Source organism: Dendropsophus ebraccatus, chromosome 12 (genome assembly GCF_027789765.1).
Source record: "Dendropsophus ebraccatus isolate aDenEbr1 chromosome 12, aDenEbr1.pat, whole genome shotgun sequence".
NCBI classification, from domain to species: Eukaryota; Metazoa; Chordata; class Amphibia; order Anura; family Hylidae; genus Dendropsophus; species Dendropsophus ebraccatus.
The window spans coordinates 9,203,110-9,229,265 of NC_091465.1; the positions used below are offsets into that span (position 1 = coordinate 9,203,110).

The 26,156-nt window shown below is 44.3% G+C and overlaps 1 protein-coding gene across 1 annotated transcript in view; it reads left to right on the forward strand.

Moving 5' to 3' along the window:
- MMEL1 (membrane metalloendopeptidase like 1) overlaps positions 1–26,156 on the forward strand; it is a 95,515-nt gene that overhangs the window by 44,129 nt on the left and 25,230 nt on the right. The window contains exons 3-9 of the mRNA XM_069947277.1: positions 12,165–12,200; positions 12,707–12,868; positions 13,446–13,526; positions 15,943–16,038; positions 18,746–18,864; positions 21,507–21,572; positions 25,244–25,378. Of these exons, the coding sequence (XP_069803378.1) occupies positions 12,165–12,200; positions 12,707–12,868; positions 13,446–13,526; positions 15,943–16,038; positions 18,746–18,864; positions 21,507–21,572; positions 25,244–25,378 (695 nt within the window). The remainder of the gene's footprint in view (positions 1–12,164; positions 12,201–12,706; positions 12,869–13,445; positions 13,527–15,942; positions 16,039–18,745; positions 18,865–21,506; positions 21,573–25,243; positions 25,379–26,156) is intronic.

Here is a 26,156-nt window from a genome sequence, read left to right on the forward strand (position 1 = left end):
TTAGCAGCTCGTTCTGAGGTCTTAACTTTCATTTCACACTATCAGGCATGTGTCAGGATAATTTAGAAATTTATCAGCGATTCAGAAATATTTGGCAATGCCTTTCCTATCGCCAAACACATTTTTATTTGGCAGTCAGAGCGATGCTTCTCAATGTCTGAAGATGTAGCCTGGCTGTTTGCTCGAATCTTCTATCTATGGGTGTACAAATTTATGGCTGGGGTTAGAAAAACATTGTACCAAAAAGAGCGCCACACCTGCTCACAGGATGGCTAAAGTATTGCATATGGGTCCTGCTCACCTCAAAAGAGGCGAGCTGCAATACCAGGCACAACCTATGCACAGGCTCGGCAGTGGTTTTGTGATCCTGGAAATTCTGAGGGGCAAACAGCTCCAGTGTGAGTTGGTTCTTCTCTCTGGACCTTAAAGAAGAAGTCTGGGGGGGGGGGGGGGGGGGGGGGGGGGGGGCAAAAATCATTAAGGGCAGGGGGTAGGTGGGGGAATAAAAGACTCTAAGCTTACCTGTCTCTGTGCCCGCATTGTGCCTCATGTTCGGGCTCCCATACCTGCGTGTCATCTTCTCCCTGGTTCCAGGTATGTTACGACCTGGGGACACCAAAGGCATGAAGGACACTGGGGGAGCGTGGACAGGTGAGCATACCCTTTGTGTGTGTGTGTGTGTATTAAATTGTGTGGTTACCATTTTTAAAAACTTGTTCCAAACTTTGCAAAAAGTTTGGTTCGGTTCGCTCGTCTCTGCTGTCAGGTGCCCCACCTTCTCCTGGTATCAGGCATGCCCTAATGGTCCCTTTACACTGAGCGATTATCGATCACATTTGAGTGATAATCAATCGTGTAAACACTGCATACGATCAAGCGACGAGCGATAATTCGTTCATTGTGATCTTTCAACATGTTGTAAAATCATTGTTGGTCATTCTCTGTAAATTCGCAGATTGGTTTGTCTAAACAGTCTTTCAACGATTTACCCTATGTGTGAGATGGGCTTAAGCGATCTTAAAAACCATCGTAATAACAAATTTTTCAAACGATATATTGTTCCATCTAAACACTGATCGTTATACAAAAAACACATTGTTACTTTGAAATTGTTTGATTGCGCTAATTATCGCTCCTTGTAAAGGGACCATAAGTGTCCCTGATGGGCGTATCCCTTTAAAGATTCACCAAACACAACACCATTAGTGCCAACCACATTGTGCCCCCCCATAAGTTCCAGTTGTGTGGCACCACTTCCGCACCCCTTATAGTGACACCCCTAGTTATAGTAATAAAGCTCATGCTTCTGACAGGAGTCAATCATTTTCACAACTCTCAGAATACAGTTCAGCCCATCCCGAGCTGTTAAGCTGTTTTCCATGGTGGAAACCCTGGACCGAATGCAGGAACATTCACGTCACTGGCCCGAGCGTCTTGTGGATCTGTTACATTTCTTTCTGCTTCACCAAATAAAGCTACAAGGAGTAATTACTAATCTGTGGCATAAAAGTGTAAATAACTCCAAATGCCAAACAAAAGGAAGGATCTCGGGAGGCGCCATGAGTGCGAATCGTGGAATCCCAATGGTGGACTGTGCCCCATGTTAACCCCTTTCCCCTTCTCATCATGAATTCTATCCTCACAAACACTGTCCCATGAATGCACAGGATGGTGACCCCCTTATAACTCAGCCCACCCACATCCGGAAATACAATGTGCTGCATGAAAACTTTCCAGTCTACTTTTTATACTACATTATATAAGTTACTTTACTTTAAAAGGGTACTCCAGCAATGTATTTATTTTCAGATTAACTGTGCCAGAAAGTTATATAGATTTGTAATTTACTCCTATTTCAAAATCTCCAGTCTTCCAGTACTTATTAGCTGCTGTATGTCCTGCAGGAAGTGGTGTATTCTTTCCAGTCTGACACAGTGCTCTCTGCTGCCACCTCTGTCCGTGTCAGGAACTGTCCAGAGCAGAAGAGGTTTTCTATGGAGATTTGCTATTGCCCTGGACAGTTCCTGACATGGACAGAGGTGGCAGCAGAGAGCACTGTGTCAGACTGGAAAGAATACACCACTTCCTGCAGGACATACAGCAGCTGATAAGTAATGTAAGACTGGAGATTTTGAAATAGAAGTAAATTACAACTCTATATATCTTTTGGAAAACAGTTGATTTAAAAGGAAAAAAAAATTCTCCGGAGAATCCTTTTAACGTTCAGTTTGCAAGTTTGCAAATTTATGCCAAAAATATATATATATATATTACCCCCTTTAAGAACCCTGAGCCAATCAAAATGGGTCAAATGCAAATAAGTTACCAGCAAAGTACAAAGTGTAATACACAAGCTCTTATATAGCACAGACCTAACCCAACCACAATCCATAGAACAACTATAAGAACAATTATATGGAGAATATTTCAGATCTATAAAGGATTTAATGCACCTAAAATCTTCTCTAGTAATGAAAGTGAATGAAGCAGTAACCTGTCTGTGATCTCTGTGATCGTCATGGAAGGCTACATAGTATCTGTCACTATTTGTGTTGGAGCGGGGATGGTGGGCCTGTAAAGCTGAGGACCTCACGTTACGGTTGTTTTTCCTGGACGCTGCTGCCTGAGCTGTTTGGACGAGGACGAAGAACGTGCAGATTGTAGTTTGGCCTCTGTATGGAGTGAAGAATGAAGTGCGTGAGGAAAATAATCCTAGCTAGACTACTACACAGGGTTTTAATGAGTTTTTTTGGGGGGTTTTGTGGCTGCTCTGGATCCATCAACAATCACAGAGACATGAAAGATACAAAAGAAACTAAACAGATTGTAGAATACGTGTTTGGAGCAAGATAGAGCTTTCCTGTAAATGACTGGAGAGCTAATTCCTGTTTGTGGTCAGCAACGACCCCACAACCCGCTGGTACTGTCCATTTACGGACCCTATTACACAGAACGATTACTGTGCAAAATATATATATGTATATATATATATATATATATATATATACTGTATAGTTAGAATTTAAGCGATAATCGTTTTGTGTAAATGCAGTCGACGATCAAACGACCAATTCCTTCATTCCTTCATTTGCTGGGATCAGATGGAGTAAAACGATTGTAGTAATGACTCAGAATCAGTCTGTTTAACAATTTCAGGTAAATTATAAACTCGATCGCGTTTGTTAATTGTTAAAAATCGCTTCGTCTTATAGGACCCTAAGGGTCTTATTAAATGAGCCAATGACAGTCTGATCAATAATGTAAGATCTGCTAGATCGGCACTCGTCTACTGAGCCTATGGCGGCAAAATTCGAACGATAACCGTTCCGTGTAAACGCACCATTAGTTCTTCCCATTAGTGTCTTTTACAATGACCCTGGCCTTGGTTAAGTTAACAAAAATTATTTTTTAGTATGCAGCCAAGTCAATGAGGAGTGGCATGAAAACTGTTTAGATGTTATCCACATGCAACTCTTATGGTATGGCAGCGTGGGGTATTGTAAGTTCTTTGAGATTCTGAGGGAATTGAAGGGGGTGCTGTGTCAGGTCTCTGTCATTATAACTTTCAAAATCTAAATCAACAGTAGATGTGATATAAAGCAAGTTTGCAATATACATTCATTATTTCTTTTTTTGTTATCATGCTGTAAAACAAAGCTATACTTACCAGAAATTCAGGTCCAGTCTCCTGAAGGCAGCTATATAACAGCTATACTTACTGTATCCAGGTCCAGTCTCCTGAAGGCAGATATATAACAGCTATACTTACTGTATCCAGGTTCAGTCTCCTGAAGGCAGTTATATACCAGCTATACTTACTGTATCCAGGTCCAGTCTCCTGAAGGCTACTATATAACAGCTATACTTACTGTATTCAGGTCTAGTCTCCTGAAGGCAGCTATATAACAGCTATACTTACTGTATCCAGGTCCAGTCTCCTGAAGGCAGCTATATAACAGCTATACTTACTGTATCCAGGTCCAGTCTCCTGAAGGCAGCTATATAACAGCTATACTTACTGTATCCAGGTCCAGTCTACTGAAGGCTGCTATATTACAGCTATACTTACTGTATCCAGGTCCAGTCTCCTGAAGGCAGATATATAACAGCTATACTTACTGTATCCAGATTCAGTCTCCTGAAGGCAGTTCTATACCAGCTATACTTACTGTATCCAGGTCCAGTCTCCTAAAGGCTACTATATAACAGCTATACTTACTGTATTCAGGTCTAGTCTCCTGAAGGCAGCTATATAACAGCTATACTTACTGTATCCAGGTCCAGTCTCCTGAAGACAGCTACTGTATATAACAGCTATACTTACTGTATCCAGGTCCAGTCTCCTGAAGGCAGCTATATAACAGCTATACTTACTGTATTCAGGTCCAGTCTCCTGAAGACAGCTACTGTATATAAGAGCTATACTTACTGTATCCAGGTCCAGTCTCCTGAAGGCAGCTATATAACAGCTATACTTACTGTATCCAGGTCCAGTCCCCTGAAGGCAGCTATATAACAGCTATACTTACTGTATCCAGGCCCAGTCTCCTGAAGGCTGCTATATAACAGCTATACTTACTGTATCCAGGTCCAGTCTCCTGAAGGCTGCTATATAACAGCTATACTTACTGTATTAAGGTCCAGTCTCCTGAAGGCTGCTATATAACAGCTATACTTACTGTATCCAGGTCCAGTCCCCTGAAGGCAGCTATATAACAGTCCAGTCTCCTGAAGGCAGCTATATAACAGCTATACTTACTGTATCCAGGTCCAGTCCCCTGAAGGCAGCTATATAACAGCTATACTTACTGTATCCAGGTCCAGTCTCCTGAAGGCTGCTATATAACAGCTATACTTACTGTATTAAGGTCCAGACTAAACACAGAAATTCCGGCCAGTACAGAGAGTGACTGCTCAGCGTGTCCATCAATCACATGACTGCCTTCTCTCTGTGACCGCTCAGATGGCCTGGGATACACAGGACTTCCTGTTTTCTGAGAAAAGAAAAGAGTCAGAAAACAGGAAGTGACGTGTTTTCCATGATAACTAAATAAAATAATAATAAATGTGAATTGCAGACTTGCTTTATATCGCACCTACTGTTGATTTAGATTTTGAAAGTTATAATGACAGTGACACTTTAAGTGTATCTTCTTTACAGTTAAGCAGGCTCCATTGTAGTGAAGTTTAACAGGATTTATTCTGGTACATTCTCAATAAAGTAAAACTCCATCAGCAATAAAACATTACTGAGAAAAATGAAGTGCTTCCTCACTCAGTCTGGCATCTTCACCTAGGGAGGGTATGTATCAGGTACCTGATTTTCACCAGTCCTATCCTGTAAACCCTCTTCTTCCCACTGGGCTGGAGTCTCTCTCCCTGTGGTAAATCCTGGTCTTTCTCTCTCCCTGTGGTAAATCCTGGTCTTTCTCTCTCCCTGTGGTAAATCCTGGTCTTTCTCTCTCCCTGTGGTAAATCCTGGTCTTTCTCTCTCCCTGTGGTAAATCCTGGTCTTTCTCTCTCCCTGTGGTAAATCCTGGTCTTTCTCTCTCCCTGTGGTAAATCCTGGTCCCTCTCCCTGTGGTAAATCCTGGTCTGTCTCTCTGCCTGTGGTAAATCCTGGTCCCTCTTAGGGCGAGTTCACACTACGGAATTCTCGCGGACAATGTTCGCGGAATTCCGTCAGCTGTCCGCCTGCACATCTGGGCGCCTTTCCGCCGGCCCCATAGACACCATTCTATGGGCCGGCGTATTCCGCTATACGCTGAAAGAAGTGTCTATGGGGCCGGCGGAATGGTGTCTATGGGGCCGGCGGAAAAGCGCGTGCCCGTGCGGGCGGACAGCTGACGGAATTCCGCGGACATTGTCCGCGAGAATTCCGTAGTGTGAACCCGCCCTTACTGTGGTAAATCCTGGTCCCTCTCCCTGTGGTAAATCCTGGTCTCTCTCTCTCCCTGTGGCAAATCCTGGTCCCTTTCCCTGTCATAAACCCTGTCCTGGTCCCTCTCCCTGAGGTAAATCCTGGGCCCTCTCCCTGTGGTAAATCCTGGTCCCTCTCCCTGTGGTAAATCCTGGTCCTTCTCCCTGTGGTAAATCCTGGTCCTTCTTCCTGTGGTAAATCCTGGTCCCTCTCCCTGTGGTAAATCCTGGTCCTTCTTCCTGTGGTAAATCCTGGTCCTTCTCCCTGTGGTAAATCCTGGTCCTTCTTCCTGTGGTAAATCCTGGTCCTTCTTCCTGTGGTAAATCCTGGTCCCTCTCCCTGTGGTAAATTCTGTCCTGGTCCCTCTCCCTGAGGTAAATCCTGGCCTCTCTCCTTGTGTTAACTCCTGGTCTGTATTGTTATTTCTGGCTTTTCAGATAAATCTGACTTTCTCTGTCTTTTTACCTCACAACACAACAGGACCTTGTTCCTTTCTAACACAACAGAATCCTGCTTCTTGTTACCTCACAGCAAACACTGACTGGCTCTCCACACAAGATCCTTCTGTCCCTCTCCACAGGCACAGCACACATCTGCCTGTTAACTCCTTTACTGCTGGACAACTACTAATGTTGTGTGCTGGCCAGGGCCGTATTTACCACTAGGCACCCGTGGTCCGCAGCACCTTGCAGGGGGGCACCACTAGGGAGCAGGAGGTAGGAAACAACTTTTTTTTTTTTTTTTAGTCTCCCACCTCCTGTTCAGACTTGCCAGTAAATCTGGTGTCTTTTTGAGGGGGTAGGGGGAGAGGTATGGTCAGGTCTTGTATGGCAATATTGTTCAGGTCTGGTATGGCTGTGACGCTTGGAGCTATTACCTACCAATCTACCAATCCCATACCTCCCAACTTTTGCAAAGAGCAAAGAGGGATATGTGCGCCGCGGTCCCCATAGCGACCTCCATAGCCACGCCCCCATAGCGACCCTCCATAGCCACGCCCCCATAGCGACCCTCCATAGCCACTCCCCTACAGTCACCACATGCTGCTGACTGAATAGTGCCCGATATAGTATCCAATCCCCCCAAAAATGCCCAATATAGTATCCAATCCCCCATTATAGTGCCCCAGATAGTATCCAATCCCCCCAATAGTGCCCACATAGTATCCAATCCCCCTATATAGTGCCACACATAGTATCCAATCCCCATATAGTGCCCCACATAGTAGCCAATCCCCCATAGAGTGCCCCGCATAGTAGCCAATGCCCCCATATATGCCCCACATAGTAGCCAATGCCCCATATAGTGCCCACATAGTAGCCAATGCCCCATATATGCCCCACATAGTAGCCAATGCCCCCATATAGTGCCCCACATAGTAGCCAATCCCCCCATATATGCCCCACATAGTAGCCAATGCCCCATATATGCCCCACATAGTAGCCAATGCCCCATATATGCCCCACATAGTAGCCAATCCCCCCATATAGTGCCCCATATAGAATCCAATCCCCCCATTTAGTAGCCAATCCCCCCATATAGTGTCCCACATAGTAGCCAATCCCCCCATATAGTGCCCCACATAGTAGCCAATCCCCCCATATAGTGCCCCACATAGTAGCCAATCCCCCCATATAGTGCCCCACATAGAATCCAATCCCCCCATATAGTAGCCAATGCCCCCATATAGTGCCCACATAGTAGCCAATGACCCCATATAGTGCCCACATAGTAGCCAATCCCCCCATATAGTGCCCCACATAGAATCCAATCCCCCCATATAGTAGCCAATCCCCCCATATAGTGCCCACATAGCAGGCAATCCCCCATATAGCGCCCCATATAGTAGCCAATCCCCCATATAGCACCCCATATAGTAGCTAATCCCCCATATAGCGCCCCACATAGTAGCCAATCCTCCCATTTGTGTGGCCCGACCAGAAAAACAATAAACCAGTAACTCACCTCGCCGGTCCCAGCAGCTCCTCTCCCGGCAGAGCGCGCGCTCCTGTCATCCTCCGGGGCGGGCAGCGGGGTATACAGACACTGACTGTAACGGAAGTAATTCATGATAGAGGCTGCAGGTCACTTCCGGTACAGTCAGTGTCTGTATACCTTGCTGCTCGCCCCGGAGGATGACGGGAGTGCGCGCTCTGCCGGGAGAGGAGCTGCTGGGGCCGGCGGACAGGTGAGTTACTGGTTTATTGTTTTTTTGGTGGGGCCACATATAATGCGGGACACTGGGTGCCATTCCAGGACCGCGGGACAGCACCCCGAAAACGGGACTGTCCCGCGGAATCCGGGACTGTTGGGAGCTATGCAATCCTATGGTGAGAATTCCTTCAGACAATATGCAGACTGTTCTAATCAATGATTCAATGTGGAAATTATGTTTTGAGCAGTTAAAAACCATGAAAAATGCGATTCAGACAATGTTTCTACATGTAGAGAAATGTATGTGGCCGAAACCAGGCTCCCCCACACTCCCCAAGATGGGGTGTCTTCAGGTTTAGTGCCTAGGGCAGCAGCAGCTGTTAAGATGGCCCTGGTGCTGGCACCACTGCCACTCTCCAACTACCAGACTAATTAACCCTTCACAGTAGCAGTCAAACTTGCCTTGGGCCACATAGAAAAGTGAGGGATAAAAGAAATCCTAATGACAAGGAGGGTGGGGAGAAAGTAAGAAGAGGCATCACAGGCCTAGGGCACAAACACTCTAGGCCACTCCACAATGACTCGGCTGCTGCAGATTAAAAGATAATTTTTTACCCTTACCAAGGCACCAGGAGCATTTTAAAAGACACAACTGGGAAGGAACTTACTCTCATCAAACGGATGGTACCAGCGATTTGGAAAGGTGCATTCGTTATTGCTTAAAGGGCTGTTCCATTCACTAATTATAGTAATATCAATGGGAAATATTTACACTAAACACAATTATAGATTCCATAGACATAGGCAGCAGAGGGTCAGGACAGACAGCAAAGGGTCAGGACAGGCAGCAGATGGCCAAGACAGGCAGTAGAGAGTCAAGACAGGCAGCAGATGGCCAAGACAGGCAGTAGAGAGTCAAGACAGGCAGCAGTAGGTCAGGACAAGCAGCAGAAAGTCAGGACAGGCAGCAGATGATCAAGACAGGCAGCAGAGCGTCAGGACAGGCAGCAGAGGGTCAGAATCAGGAAATAAGACTCGACAGAACGGTAGTACACCTTTGCACTCACAGGAGCATAGAAACCTTATAACAGGGAACAGAGGAGAGATGGATGTTTAAATCATGATCTTCTGATCTGGTTGTATAGACACATAAGAAGATGACATTGATGGAGCCTGTGATCTCTGATCGCCACTGATCTCCAGAGTGAAAGAGCTCTTTGGAAATTATTAACCCTTTAGGGTCCATTGCTCACAGATTTCTGATACAAGTCTGGTATAACCACATTAAGCTCTTTGATTCTGTAGATCAGTGGTGGTCCTACATCACAGACTTCACCATTTCTACAAGAGAAGAGCTGCCCTGATCTCTGTCTACGTATAAGAATGATGCAGCCTTGAAATGTGTTACTGGAACCATGACTTGTCTGAACACAATGGTTCCATCAATACCAAGTCCAATGCAATGGCTGTAGACTTCTCCAGTTCAATGGTTCCGGCATACATACAACCATGCTTAATAGATGGAACTACTCTTTGAAATAGCTTCAGGATTGGCCCCAGAAAAGGATGTCCATTTTTATTCAAGTACCAGGCCCCTTAGTTTTGAAAAACTCCATATGTTGTAAGGATTGCCAAAGGAATGACTAGGTAATGTTGGGTGGAGATGCCAACTGTTCGCATTTGGCACTGTTCATTTGATTCCCGACGGTCGGTGCAGTTGCATGTCTCCCTAGGGAGTCATGGAAAACATGGATACAGTCATAGGCCATTGGCTGTAGCTATGTTTTCCTGGCAGCCCTAGAGCAACATGCAGTTTCTCCAACCACTGGGAGTCCAATGCCTAGCCTTTTGGGTCAGAGAAAGGTGCCGAACCCAAACAGTTCAACACTAATGACTAGGACTTCCACCTACGAGTTTGAAGACTAATAAAAGCAGAAGGTCACTTTATATTCCCATCATGCCTTCATGCAATTTATTGAACTTATTTTATTTTTGTGCTTACAAAAGAATCCGATGAATATCTCACATGACCCGTTGTGTAATCCTAAAACGCAATGTAATTATGTTCATAGATAACGGTTTCCCATGGTGGTTTTGGCCGAATGTTGATAATTTGTAACTCTAAAGGTTTCTGAGAACTAAGGTTTTCAAGGTCATTTTATCTGAAACAACTTGTCAAGGTTGCTGGCGTCTCATACGAACTCTGAACAATCCAACCGGGGGTTTTCTGATAGTGTCAAATATTTTTAGGGTGGGATACAAGAATCCACCCTTGGCAGGAAACTTGTATCTGTATTGTTTCTGGTGTTCATCATCATAATTCATCTCATCCATCTTAATAAACTTATATTTGAATAGCTCCATATCAAATCCATAGCAAGGTCTCACACTATGGTGTACCTCAGATGAGCCGCTGCCAGACACCTATGGTGGCTTATCACTAGCAAAACGAAAGGATCCTTCAGTAGGACCATGCCTAACCCTTGTTTTCCCAACATAATCTGTTGGGGCAAAGTCAGGAGTCCACCATACACATTAGACAATTTGCCAGTCGTGCTGAAATAGGGAAGAGTCGGCTGACTTTTGACTAAAGTTTGTGGGGACATTAAATGGTCACTGTTGTTTCAAACAAATTTAATCATTAACATATTTGTAATTCACTTCATTACCCCAGAAAAAAAGCTTTAGGAGTTTGCCCACTCTATGTCTAACTTCTCGTCAGCATGCCGTTCGCTGCCTGTTGTTAGGGGATTTCTGTCTCTAGTGACAGACACAACAAGACAGAACACAGGAAGAGTGGGGCTTAGCTGCTGCTCTGTGCTGAGAGAGAGAGAGAGAGTGCGTGGGCTGTATATATGTAAACTGTGAGCCTGCCTGCCAACTTCAGAATATCCTCACTGGCTCTTAAAGGTGTTTTCCAGGCTTAGAAAAACATGGCTGCTTTCCTCCAGAAACAGCATCATTATTGTCCTTATTATAGGGGCAGCTCAGTTCTATTGAAGTGAATGAAGCTTAATTGTTATACCACACACAACCTGAGGACAGGGGTGGCACTGTTTTTGCAAGAATATAGTTGTAATTTTTCTAATCCTTGACCTTTTAAGGGTGCGTTCACACCTACAGGATCTGCAGCAGATCTGCAGCAGATTTGATGCTGTGTTCAGTTATTTAAATGAAATCTGCTGCAGAAAATCATCTGCAGATCCTGTAGGTGTGAACGCACCATAAAGGTAAATCAAGGCTTTCTTTTCTTCTCAGTTCAGTACTTAGTGTAACCCCTTCCTTGCTCAGTGTAACCCCTTCCTTGCTTGGTGTAACTCCTTAGTGTAACCTCTTCCTTGCTGTGCTGTTGTTTTTATCTGCTGAGACAGTGCATCAGTAACCCTCTACTCTCTCCCCCTCCATCTATAGTACTATACTATAAATCATTTCCCAGCACATCGCCGGCCTCTTCAGTCCAGTGCACTTTTACCAGCACTATTTTATGGCACAGCAGAGAGGAATAAGTGCTGTGCTATGCTTTATTTGTCCACCCAACTAAAGAAGGAAGTGCCTGTGTGTATACTGCTCTTTCTGAATCCTTTTGTTCATGTTTTTTTTAATTTAATAATATTTATTTCTTTAGTTAAAGCCTTCTGATAAGGAATATGTTTCTAAATTTGTCCCTAAGACAACACTTGCTGCCCCAATGATAAGTCATTGTTGTTACTATTATTGTTGTTAGAAATGAGCGAAGAGATCGAGTTGTTATGATGAGGTCCAGCGTCCCAATGATAACACAGAACGTCCAGACCAAAGAAGCAGGAAGTTTTGTCATGGGGACGCAGACACAGGAGTGCATCTCTCAGGAAGCCTGGAACTAAACACACTATAGGGGATTTACTCTACATGTGTTATTTTCCTTGCAGACATATGAAACCCATATTCTCCTTCTAGGAATCATGTCAGTCTGTGGAGTGTAACCCTCCGCCACATGTTTGCTACTTGTCAATAGTCGACTCTATTCGAGTGAATTTTCGTTTTTGTTTTTTTTTCCCCAAAAAAAAGTTTTCAAAACTTAACTGAATGTTTTCCTTCTTGTTTTCTTCAGAGACCATCTGCACAACGACAGGATGTGTTACGGCAGGTACGTCCCAGCATTTCACATTAACCCCTTCCCTGCATCACAATTAACCCCATCCTTGCATCACAATTAACCCCTTCCCTGCATCACAATTAACCCCTTCCCTGCATCACAATTAACCCCTTCCCTGCATCACAATTAACCCCTTTCTTGCATTACCATTAACCCCTTCCTTGCATCACAATTAACCCCATCCTTGCATCACAATTAACCCCATCCTAGCATCACAATTAACCCCTTCCCTGCATCACAATTAACCCCTTCTTTGCATTACCATTAACCCCTTTTTTTGCATCACAATTAACCTCTTCCTTGCATCACAATTAACCCTTTCCTTGCATCACGGAAAGCCCTTTTATTACTTTTTCACCATTTCAGGATTTGTTTATTTTGTTATGATCCACCTTGTTCTCCACGAGATCACCCCAGGCTGAAAAACTCCATTATGATTCATGAATTACACATTTTATTGGTTTTAATAAAACTTATAGAATTTTTTTTTTCTTTAGCTGCAAGAATTATCCAGAACATGGACCCATCCATAGAACCTTGCACTGACTTTTACCAATATGCCTGTGGTGGTTGGTTAAATAAGCATGTGATACCAGAAACCAGCTCCCGCTATAGCATCTTTGATATACTACGGGATGAAATGGAGATAATACTGAAAGGTAAGAAAGTCAGTGAGAGTTATGGATGGAGTGGTAGGATAGAAACATTAAAGGGGTACTCCAAAGAAAATAAACAGAAAGTTATACAGATCTGTAATTTACTTCTATTAAAAAAACATCTCCAGTCTTCCAGTACTGTACCAGTACCAGTATCAGCTGCTGTATGTCCTGCAGGAAGTGGTGTATTCTCTCCAGTCTGACACAGTGCTCTCTGCTGCCACCTCTGTCCATGTCAGGAACTGTCCAGAGCAGCATAGAAAACCTCTCCTGCTCTGGACAGTTCCTGACATGGACAGAGGTGGCAGCAGAGAGCACTGTGTCCGACTTGATAGAATACACCACGTCCTGCATAGCATAGTGACATATAGAGGCAACATATGGCGGCGCATGGAGTGACTTTAGTATCATGGGGGTTCTTGGTGGTGCTGCATGGGCTCGAGACCTTAGTTGTACCCAATAAATGAAGGGTGGATCTAGAATCACAGAACCTGATAATCTATAGTACCAAAGCCAAGGACTCAACAGCTTTCTTTCCACAATCCACAGCATTAACTTGGGTCTTTTCAATGTCGTTAAGGTTTACTGGAAGATTCCGAACAAGATGACCGCGATGCCTTTAAAAAAGCCAAAATTTTGTATAAATCCTGCATGAATGAAAGTAAGTACCATATATATATATATATATATATATATATATATATATATATATATATACACATACATATATATATACATATATATATATATATATACTATAAGGAATAACTTGCTTCTATATACAAGTGAATATCTGCAGAAAGGATTACATCATATGTTGCATTGATCAGTAATGAAATGTGATCTCATTGTTCTGTATGTCACTATTATAGGACAATGTTTCTCTAGTTCTATCACCAGTCACAGTCATCCTTTACATATAAATTCCAGGTCACTCGCAGCTGGTCACATTAAAGTTAGGACAATTCCGCTGGAGCAGGCTGCATTCCATCCATTGTAGATGATAACACAACCCAGATGGTGGATTAGTAATCAGTATACAGGTGCACTCCTTACTGAAGGATTAAAATAGAAAATGCATCCAGTGACCCAGAGACAAGAAAAAGACACTGAAGCACATGCTCACCATATACAGTCCATGTATAGAATGAATATAAATAACATTACTGATCCTGTACTGATCCAGAGTTACATCCTGTATTATACTCCAGAGCTGCAGTCACTATTCTGTTGGTGGGGTCACTGTGTACATACATTACATTATTTATCCTGACTTTACTATCAGGTGTTACTGGTCTATACTGGCCTTGCAAAAGCCTGTACTCTAAGTAAAAGTGGTAATGAATTTGTACCTAAGTTTTATCACTAGATGTCACTACTATTTGTATATGTACTTGTATATTGCACAGCTGTAGTGAACAAGGGGTTATTGTTTATTGGTAATCTGCACACCAATAGCTCTTTTCTGTTCTCTATCTTTATTCTCCTTTTTTTCTCTGCACTTTCTTCTCCACCACTCATAGGAGGTATTACACACTCTGTAGGAAGTTGTCACATGGACAGAGGGAGTGTTAGTGAGTCTTAGTTAAAGGGGTTATCCAGTGCTACAAAAACATGGCCACTTTCTTTCAGAGACAACACGACTCTTGTCTCCAATTCAGGTGTGGTTTACAATTAAGCTCCATTCACTTCAATGGAACTCAACAGCAAAACCCCACCCAAGCTGGAGACAAGAGTGGGGCAGTCTCTGGAAGAAGGTGGCCATGTTTTTGTAGCGCTGGATAACCCCTTTAAGTCTTGGTAGAGAGAGGACACACGACAAGACGGTCAGTGCTGTAGTCCAGCTGGGCCCTGGCTCTGGCAGGTCCCCCCACCAGTAGTCTAGTCTAGTGTGTGATAGTGGACAGAACTATGGAAGACACACTTCTGCAAAGCAACACTTAGCCTTATCATGCAGTGTTAAACTACTCAGGAGAGGACAAGTCAGAGATCACCCCAACCCACATCGTGAACATTTCTAACAGTGCAGGACAGTATCCTGAAACAAAAGGAGCTGATCCGGATAGAGCAAAGTTGCTACAAGCCTACGTACTCCTACGTATGAACTTGCTCAACTCAGGTCTGGAGCTTGTGTCACCCTAGGAGGACAGGTCACCTGACACTGTAGGGCAACAGGTGGTACAGCGACAACAAAGGTTGAAACACAGGCACAAGTAGTCTTCTCTTTTGAAACATTTTTCAGTATTCTACTTCTTCTAAAGTTCCGGCAGAGCACACTTCTACCCTGGGTTGGGACTCTCAGCACAAACTGCTCTCTACTACTTTGAATTCTCAGTACATACTCTCCTCTACTACTCTAAACTCACTCTACGTCTCAGCATGCAACCAAGTCAGCACAGCTCTTCTGCTTTTAAAGGGGTTATCCAGCGCTACAAAAACATGGCCACTTTTTCCCCTCTCCTGTCTCCAGTTTGGGTGTGGTTTGAAACTCAGTTCCATTGAAGTAAATGGAGCTTAATTGCAAACCACACCTGAACTGGAGACAACAGTAGGGGGAAAAGTGGCCATGTTTTTGTAGCGCTGGACGCAAGTCTATTATCTGCTACTGTACTAAGTATTCCCAAAGTAAAGAAGATTTTATGTATGGTAACAGGACAGGATTATTGTCACAACTCCACTTCGGACCACCATGATAAGTACCCAAGGGACCCCCTCACAGCCCGGCAGGTCATCGACCACAGGGGAAAGGGTATAGCCAGCCACCTTAAAATAAAAGCAGGTGTGCCACCATACCTGTGTGCCCTACTGGCACTGGCGTCACGACAACCTACCATCCGGCAGAGCTATATTCCGACCAACCACTACAGTAGTGGTGTCACACAATACCATCTGGCAAGTGACCAGTCATCCATAGGGCTACACAACAAACACAGAAGACATTTCTCTCAATTTATTTTGGGATCAGTCCCACGTTTTTCCGCCAAGCATTGATAGCATCTCGATCATCCATTACTGTTCTTAATCTTTGAGCAGATCTGACATATTGCGATGACCTCCATGTGTAACGTCTCCTCCAGGTCTAATTGAGCAGAGAGACTCGTTACCTCTATTAGAACTCCTGGCTCTGGTTGGAGAGTGGCCGGTGGCGTATACAGACTGGAACCTGACCAAAGGTAACAACAGGAACCGAATGCAAAGACCATTAATCATCTGGATAAGAGGGCGAAGCCAAAGCTAAGGGCAGGTCTGCAGAGGCCGCACCAGAACGGCGGCACACCTTATTACAGAACACAGCTCCCTTATTCTGCTGCTTCACCTTCTCTTATGGGCTCTGAATCACAGACATGATGTTTGGGACCAGTCCTGAATACTCATTGCAGGATTTGTTAAAGTGTCCCTGTCATCATAGAGAACTTTTCTACGCTGCAACAACCTGCAAGTGTCAGGACTCACCGCACACCCTCCCTCCAGTGTTTTTTTTTTTTTTTTTTTTTTTAAATGAGGTTCTCAGTAAACCATTTGATCCAATAGAATGTACCAAGTCACCATGTTACGGTGACCCCAGTGGGTATGACCCTATACTAGCTAATAGCCTCTCTCGGACTACAAGTCTACAAAACTGGGTGAGTGTTACAAGAAGTGTGAGTGGAGTGCTGGCTATTTGTTTGCTTTTCGTGTCACATGTGTGTGGGGGAGAGGGCTGTCTCCTTTAAGTCGTGCACTCCACCCAGCTCCTGTGGGTGTTTTACACAGAGTTTAGTTAAAGGGGTTATCCAGCACTACAAAAACATGGCCACTTTCCCCCCTACTGTTGTCTCCAGTTCAGGTGCAGTTTGCAATTAAGCTCCATTTACTTCAATGGAACTGAGTTTCAAAGCCCCACCCAAACTGGAGACAACAGTAGGGGGAAAGTGGCCGTGTTTTTGTAGCGCTGGATAACCCCTTTAATCCTGTATGCCCAGTTTTGTAGACTTAGGGGTCTATTCCACGGAGTGAAAATCTGCCGAATCGGCCAGATTTATCTGATTATCGCTCCATGGAATAGAGAGAACGGTCAGCCGATGATCGTGTCATCAGCTAATCGTTTATTTAGGTTCAAACCTAAAATTATCAGTCGCCACCCGCGCATCGCTACGTGGAATAGCGGTGCACGGCGGGCGACCGACGATTTAAAAACAGCATACCTATCCGGGCTGCAAGGCTTCTCCTGCGCTCCTTCTCCCGATCCCGCGCGCTGCAGCAGCTTCGAAGCTGACAGACCGCTCAGCCAATCACTGGCCAGGACCGCCACAGCCAGTTATTGGCTGAGCGGTCTATCAGTTCAGACAGGCTGCACCGAAGCTGCTGCTGCGCGCGGGTCGGGAGAAGGAGAAGGAGCGCAGAAGACCAGCAGCCTGGATAGGTAAAGTATAATGTTTAAACAAGGGCTGCAAGGACATCGGTAATGATGTCCCTGCAGCCCTCGCTAAACGATTATTGGGTGGTGGAACAGGCCCAGTAAACGAGCACCGATCTAGCAGATAAGCGTTTGATTACATTGTTGATCGGGCCCCCATCGGCCCATGGAATAGGACCCTTATAGTCCGGGAGAGGCCCTTAGCTAGTAGAGGGTCCTACCCACTGGGGTCACCGTAACATGGTGAGATGGTACATTCTGTTGGATTAAATGGTTTGCTAAAAACCTCACAAATTAAAGAACAGGTTTTTATTGTGTGTATGCATGAGGGAGTATGTGTGGTGAGTCCTGACACCTGCAGTTTGCTGCAGCATTTTTCTATTATTTTCTCTATGTTTGCCTCGGCGGCGTGCAAGCTGCACAGTGTGAACAAGTGTGAGTGGAGTCATAGCGATTTGTTCGCTTTTTATGTTATAGAGAGATGTCAAAACTTTTGATCGGTCCCGAGCGCTCACACCCATGCCGATCATCAGAATGAGCAGGGAGAAGACCACAGCCCGTCCGCTCCCTGCTATGGGTCAGCATAGTCAGTCGTGTAGTAGAATTGGAAGGACGCCACTTTGGGGGTTTGTTGGTTCTTGTGGGGATAATTCCAGCAATGAGTAGAGAAGGATATCCTGCACTTACCAATAGATTCTTGTCCATTTATTCAGTTTATTCAATTTACAAGACTACGCGTTTCGGCCAAGCATGGCTTGCAAGCTGATGAAGGCCATGCTTGGCCAAAACACGTACTGCTGTAAATGTTGATGCATTCATGCACTGGAAAAACAAGCATAATAAGTCAGGCTCCATAGACTTGCATTGTGACTGATCATGTGACGTAGAGCCTCCCAATCAGTAAGGTCTGAACGCTCAGACTAGACCAATCAAAACTTTTGACATGACATGTCAAAAGTTTTCTATGATGGCAGTGACACTTTAAAGAAGCAGTCAAGGGTCTTTTCTTTAACTCTTCCCCTGGCTGCAGGCTGGCACATATACTTACCAATGCTGATCGCTGTCCACGGCACAACTTCGTTCCGGTCCTATGGCGTCTCTCAGATCCGGCTGGTGCCCATGTGACCTCTTCACCTTCAGCTCTGCAGCTCAGGAGGCCAGAAGTCAGGGACTCCAATGCATCTTTATGAGACCCTGACTTTCGGCCTCCAATAGACCTGTAGAAAGAAGAGGGGTCAGAAGAGCTGTGACGTCACCGCCAGTGGGATCCAGTTGACGCCATAGGACCGGAACGAAGCCGCACTGCAGGACACCAATCATCACTGGTATGTAGTAAGTACATGCACCAGCCTGCAGCGGGGGAAGAATAAAAAAAAAAAATTTTTAAACTGGACTGCTACTTTTCAAGTGTTTTTGAGTTTTGCTTTTTATTGTTTTTTTTTAACCTTTTTGTTGTTTTTTAGCCATGTCTTTTGTTTTCTTAGAGTCAAGTTGGAGCTTAGAAGAAAAATTATCCCTTTTGAACCACAGATTCAACAAAAGAGTTCTAGTCGACCTGTTTGTATGGAACGACGACCGGGAGTCGAGCAAGCACATCATCTATGTATGGGGAGGAGTTGTCATATTCCATTATTCTCCTGTGCTTAAAGAGTTTCTCTAAAGTTTGATTAATATTTCCGTTTATTTTGTCTATAAAGCATTGATGTGGTAGTCGTGCCGGTCCGGTTAGTGCCACAATTACAGATGAGCAAACTTTTTAAAAGTTTCAATTCGGCTGGTTTGCTGAACTGTAGCAAAAAAGTTCAGTTCAGACTAAACTAATTCAGCCCAAACTTCACCACCAGAAAAAAACCAACTTATAACCTTGTGAGCAGTTTTAAAGGTGAACTCTGGCAAAAATATTTTCTTTTAAATCAACTGGTGTCAGAAAGTTATATAGATTTGTAATTTACTTCTATTGAAAAATCTCCAGTCTTCCAGTACTTATCAGCTGCTGTTTGGCCTGCAGGAATTGGTGTATTCTCTCAATTCTGACGCAGTGCTCTCTGCTGCCACCTCTGTCCATGTCAGGAACTGTCCAGAGCAGAAATAGGTTTTCTATAGAGATTTTCTCCTGCTCTGGACAGTTCCTGACATGGACAGAGGTGGCAGCAGAGAGCACTGTGTCAGACTGGAGAGAATGCACCACTTTCTGCAGGACATACAGCAGCGAATATAACTATATTACTTTCTGACACCAGTAGATTTAAAAGATTTTATTTTTCACAGAGTACCCAGGGAGGGACCCTTTGACAGATTTTGCATCAGGTCCCTCTGACTTCAACTTATACCTTTGAAATGGACGGCCTGAGAGTTAAGTTTGTACCGAACCGAGCTTCCAGCAAAATCCAGAATGGACCTGGGTTCACTTTGCACATCTCTAGTAAAATAAACATCAGGGGGTATTGAACCTTCTTAAGTGGGAAAATTTTACGACCTCTTACTGTACCCATAGAGAAAACCATAATGAACTCATATGTTACTACACAATACTCATATGCTGCCCAAATGGAGGGCCATAAAATACTGCGGCATCATGTGGAGCAGTCTCGATAGACCACTGATGAGTATGTATATATATATATATATATATATCTGGTCGACAGGTGATGACTAAGGACGCATTCCCACCTGTCTATAACCATGACAGTCATTTTTCCACCTTCATCATCTTAATATATTTCAGCTCGAGTCGTAAAGAATTTTAGTCACCTATCCAAGGTTACCCAAAAGTAATCCAACTTTTTAACTTTCTAATTTTGCAACAAATCTTGAAATATTAAGCAACTCAGTAAAAGGTCAATGGGGAACAAAATACGGGAAACCTTCTTTGAAGATTTTAAATGACTGTAAAAAAAATATGAATTTTCCTTTCCTGTGATGTTCCCCACCTTGTTCTAATTGACAGGTTTGTAAATCTCGGGTCCACCATACAGAAGTTGCCTCCTGTACGTTAATGTGACCTGGCCTGTGTACATACATCTGCTTCCACTCATGTCAATGGAATTTTATGGCTAATATAGAACTTTTTAAACGTTGCCATATTCTAGAGAGAGATATATATATGTTTATGAGAAAGTCTGAAACCAACCTGGACAAAGTGCAATACAGTTTGTGTGTCCTGTAACATCCAAGTCCTGTAACGTCCAAGGCCACTGGTTTCCTTTACCGAGTCCTTCAAAAAGTTTCTTTATTTACAAAAATAGACACATAGGGCCACATGTATCATCCGGCGAACGGATGATTTTCGGCGGAAAGTGCCGATTTGCGTATTTTTTTTATACGCAAATGGCCGATTTGCGAATAAAATATTCGCAAATCGGCACTTTCCGCCGAGTACGCCAGGGGGCGGAAAGGGGGCGGAAAAGGGGCGGAAAGTGGGCGGAACGGAGGGCGCGGACTCAGAGTCCGCGCGATTTATCATCCGTTCTGCCAAAATGTACGCCGAAAACCTACTCCAGTCCTCAGCTGGTGTAGGTTTTCGGCGGTGCGCAACGGCGCGCACGGGATTTATGTAGAGGCAGTCTGCCTCTACATAAATCTCCGTAGCGCCGGAGCTGCGGGGGCATTTTTACGTCCGGTGTAAAAAACGCCGGACTTAATAAATGCCTCCCATAAAGTTCATTTTAAATGTTTATAATAGGACTATAGTACACAAAGAAGGGGTGTCCCAAGTCATTAGGGGGTCCTATAATAATACAATAAATAGGTCCTCATTGACTTATGGTCAACATTCCGAAATAGGTTAAAAAACGGTTATTACGACTATTGGGGCTTTCTTCTGTCCCTATGACATCTATCTTCTCTACTTGGTCTCTCAATCACCTGATGGACCCATTTAGCTGCCAGTCTACCTTGATAGCTATTGGTCTGACATTAAAGGGATATTCCTGCACTGGGCTAAAAAATTATACTGTGTTAGGACATTTAAAAAAGAAACAAAGACTCACCTCTCCCTGTTCCCCTGCTGGCCCACCAAAACTCCAGTAGTTTTTCTTTCTGTTTCCGAGATCAGTTTTCAGCCAATGGCAACAGTGATGTCCCATCTCACCAGTGATTGGCTGAGCCGGCAGGACCACGGCATCCATTGTTGGCCCAGTTTGACCCTGTCAGCAAACTTTTTGCTCCCACCCTGTAAGATTAACAAAATGTTGCTCTCCCGTAAACTCTTGGTACCATATACAATAATACCATCTTCTTTTTCAGATTGACCAGCCCAGCCTCGGGATGCCTTCCAGAGATTATTATTTCAACAGTGGAAATTATCAGCGGGTCAGTGGAATATTACAATGTATAAGGTTATGCTGTTAATAATGCTAGAATGGTTATGCTTAGAAATCAAGCAAGTTTAGGTAAATCATTTGGTCTACAGCCGGATGTTTTGTGGTTTAAGTGAACTTACTAGACCTAATTAAGCCTTTATTATTCTTTAGAGCTGCATTCATAATTCTGCAAACTTTAAATCTTTAAGGGGTATTCTGATCAGGCAAAATAGATGTTGAATCACCCCCCCTCTTGGAGACTTACAATTCATAACATACTTATTGCCTAATAAGTCTTTTTCCCCAGTTCTCAGCTGCTACTTTATGCTGAAGACACAGAAAACTGAGTGAAAGCTGTTCTCTCAGTTTCCCCCACCCCCATCCCACTCCCTTTCAAGATGGTTCATGTAACTGGCTGTCTCTGCACTCGGTAAAGCAGGAGGATTAATCACAATGAGGTCACCTGCAATTCTCTCTCTTTTTTTCCCCACAATATTTTATTGTTGTTTTCAGAATAAAATACATAAAATGTCATTAAAATTAATAATAGCAACATAGAGTATCCAAATATAATAAATATCTAATGCAGCAAGATAATGAATAAAGTGACACTCAAGTATATGTGTACATCAGTAAACACAACTGAGTCATATAAACAGTATCATATCTCACATATACTTATAAGAGAAAAGTGAAGAAAACAAACAAGTACATCGCTTGTCAGAAGAAAAAAAATGAGTAAAAGAAGCATATAATGTAAAAATAAATATAAAGTATGACCCATTATATACAGTGAGTTTTATGATGAATAATTGAAGACTGTCAGAGCTGTATTTCATAGTGAGATGAGGTATAAAATAGATTAACTCTCTCTGCATTACAGAGTACAGAGACAGCTGACCAGGGACTTGTTTACATCAGTCGCCTCAGATGGGAGGGGGGGAGACGCAGAGAACAGCTCACATACAGTTTTCTGTGTCTTCAGCAGAAAACAGCAGCTGAGAACTGGGAGAAGGAGACTGAATAGATAATAACACATATGGAAGGAATTGTTAGTATCCAGGAGAGGGGATGATTCAACGTGTATTTTACCAGACCCGAATACCCCTTTAAGGCTTCCAGAATTCCTGAAAAGTGAATGCAAAAAACCCTGCATAGTCTGTTTTGGACAATTATCACTCCACACGTCCCCTTAAAGGAGGGGATTCCTTGCCAGGAGTACAATAGCAGGAAATGAATGCCCACCAATGGAGACCTCCCCAACATATCTACTGGTTAGGGGTTTCCAATACGGATCAGCTGCTCTCGAAGAAATCCCTAAGAATGAAGACGTTTTGACATACTGCTAAAATGTGCAAAGTGGTTATTCCAAGTCAAACTAGCTGACTGATGGGAGTCCGACAACTATGACCGTCAACAATCATGAGTATTGAGAGCGGCCACACCATACACTTCCATATCATAGCCACGTGGGGCAATGGTCAACCAGGCTGCCACTCTTGCCACACCTTACTTGATGGTTAGGGGTCCACCCTTTGCATCTCCACCGATCCCTAGAACGAAGTGGGTAACCATCTGAACAGTTGGGGTCTGAGCACTGGAGCTCCTAAAAATTATAATATAGAGGGCCTCCACTCCATCCATGCTTGGCTATGTTCCTGTACCGACTAAATAGAGCAACAGTCCATCATGCAAGCTGCCTTTGCATCCATGTGGGGGGGAACCGACCTGCATTCTTGGGCGCTGCCAGCAATATGGGCCATAGCTTTTAATCTTCGGGTAAACACTAATGATTGGTAGAGGTCCACTCTCTGCTGCTCCACAGATTCCTAGAATAAAGAGGCTATAGTTCTAGGAAAGCTCCACAGTTACCTTTTTTCGTTGAAGTATTCGACTCCTGGTGACCATATGAACACTTTCGAGCACAGATAATTTATCTGTTTAGCCCCCTTGACCCATTTTAGTCTCTGAACTCCCTTCACGAGGAACCATAAGCCGTTACCCACATGAAACCCACATGTCCCCCAGAGACTAGAATCTCGAAGCAGATTGGTTTCTCAAGTCAAGTTCCGTGTACCAGGTCCTGTTATAATCCTACGTCCTGTAGACTCAACCGTTTCTTGTAGTAGACCCTTTTGCGATCACAATTTAGTATAAAATGATGGGAATCCCAGCATGCGCAGGATAATTATATCTTTACGCAGTGGGGATTCCTGTCTGGTACTATAAATTACTCAATGAGCAGAGCAGGCTCATGATAAAAACCATATGTATAGTATAATGCAGGGAAACTGCTCTCCAAGAGAATTGACCTTTTTCTTAGTAATTTAGCTGGAAATTGATCATTAAAATGTCCAATTGCATCTCATCCCGAATATATTAGTGGTAAGATGATAAAAATGTAAGAGGTTATTTCTGGTAGTTCTGTTATGTCCATTTACCATGACTTTTGTCTTTGTGCATTGACTTCGATGGGCAATGTATGGTCTTGTTAGATGATTCAACACCCTTATAGCTAAGCTGATAAAAGGTTCTCAATAGTAAGTCCTTTTAGATAGCCTGATGCTCCCTTCCGGTGCACATCTTCAATTACAAGGATGGGAAACCTTCGGCCCTCCAGCTGTTGCAAAACTTCAATTCCCATCACCCCTGGACAGCCAAAGCTTTAGCTTTTTTGCAACAGCCAGAGGGCCAAAGGTTCCCTATCCCTGCTCTATTACATGGGAGTCAGGGATGGGACTGGACACAGGACAGGTGAAACCCTATCTTTGACACCCACCCTGCTGTCCCTGCCTGTTTACCGCAACTGCCCTAAACGCCAGCGGATAACTGGTCGACAGTCCCTAGCCTGAACAGGTGCAACACAAAATGCAGACAAGACAAACAAAACACAATAACTCAGAAAACAAGGTCGGTAACAGCCAGTCGGTGAAGTACAGAATCGCAAGTCAGAGGGGGGGAAGTTAGTTAGCCAGAAACCAGAATTAGATAACCATGAAAACTATCAGGATAATTGCTAGGTCAAGGGACACTCAGGTACTGAGGCTCTCTCTCAGAGAAGGAGGAACAGGCATGCAGAAACTTTAATGGAGCTGAAGTCCCGGCCCCAGGTCCTGTTTGAGGCAGGGACCCCAGCCTCCCACAGTACTGCAGAGCTGCCAGTCAGCAGCACCTGCCAGTCAGCAATGGCAATACAATATGCAGCTTGGCCAGTTGTCAGGGACGCTGTCAGCGGTACTAGAGGGCCCTGACAGTGGGGAGATATGCAGCTGATGAGCAATAATTTTTTTAATGGGTCAAAATGACCCAATCAGCCAACAAATGAGTGTCCCCTTGTCCATGACTGCCCTTATTACCCACGGAAAATGGACCTGTTCAGCCAATATTTGCCCTGTGTAATAGGGTTCTAAATCAAAAACATCAGGCCGGAATTCATTAGTCCTGGTCTATGTGCTAGAGAAGACTCTCCATACTTCTCTAGACTTCCAGTCGCCAGGCTGACACAGTATGATGGAGCAGACTATACTTCCTAGATCAGTATTCTACCGCCCGAGGTTCTCCGGCTGTTGTGTAGATATATGGTCCTCTAAGACTCAGTCCTACCAACTGATGATGGAATCTGTAGATCCACCATAAGGCTGTCGAATCCCATGAACACAAGCCATGTTTTTTTTCCTACAGATTAGAGAAGCCTACCTCCAGTTTATGATCACTATTGCTAAAATGGTACGAGAAGACAAGAACCTCACCAAGGATGACAACTACGTGCAAGAAGAAATGGCTCGCGTGATGGATTTAGAATCTGATATCGCGAAGGTGAAGAAGATGTTTTTTTACAGTTTCCTGGATATATATAGTTACATAGTTGACCCAAGGGAAGGGAGAAGTATGGATTAAAGGCTTGGGTGTGGACGGTTGAATGGGAGGATTATTGGTGGATAAACGGGAATGTTATGGGTGGATGTAGGGGAAGGGTGTGGGTGGATGTAGGGTAGCAATAGGGGTGGATGTAGAAGAGGGGTGTGGGTGGATGTAGGAGAGGGGTGGGGGTGGATGTAGGGGAGCGGTGAAGGTGGACGTAGGGGAGCCATGTTGGTGGATGTAGGAGAGAGGTGTGGATGGATGTAGGAGAGCGGTGAGGGTGGATGTAGGGGGCGGTGTGAGTGAATGTAGGAGAGCGGTATGGGTGGATGTAGGGCAGCGGTGAGGGTGGATGTAGGGGAAAGGTGTGGGTGGATGTAGGGGAGAGGTGTGGGTGGATGTAGGAGAGAGGTGTGGGTGGATGTAGGGGAGAGGTGTGGGTGGATGTAGGAGAGAGGTGTGGGTGGATGTAGGAGAGAGGTGTGGGTGGATGTAGGGGAGCGATAGGAGTGGATGTAGGGGAGCGGTGTGGGTGGATGGAGGGGAAAAGTGTGGGTGGATGTAGGGAAGTAGTGAGGGTGGATGTAGGGGAGCAGTGTGGGTGGATGAAGGGGAGCGATAGGAATGGATGTAGGGGAGCCGTGTGGGTGGATGTAGGGGAAGGGTGTGGGTGGATGTAGGGTAGCAATAGGGGTGGATGTAGAAGAGGGGTGTGGGTGGATGTAGGAGAGGG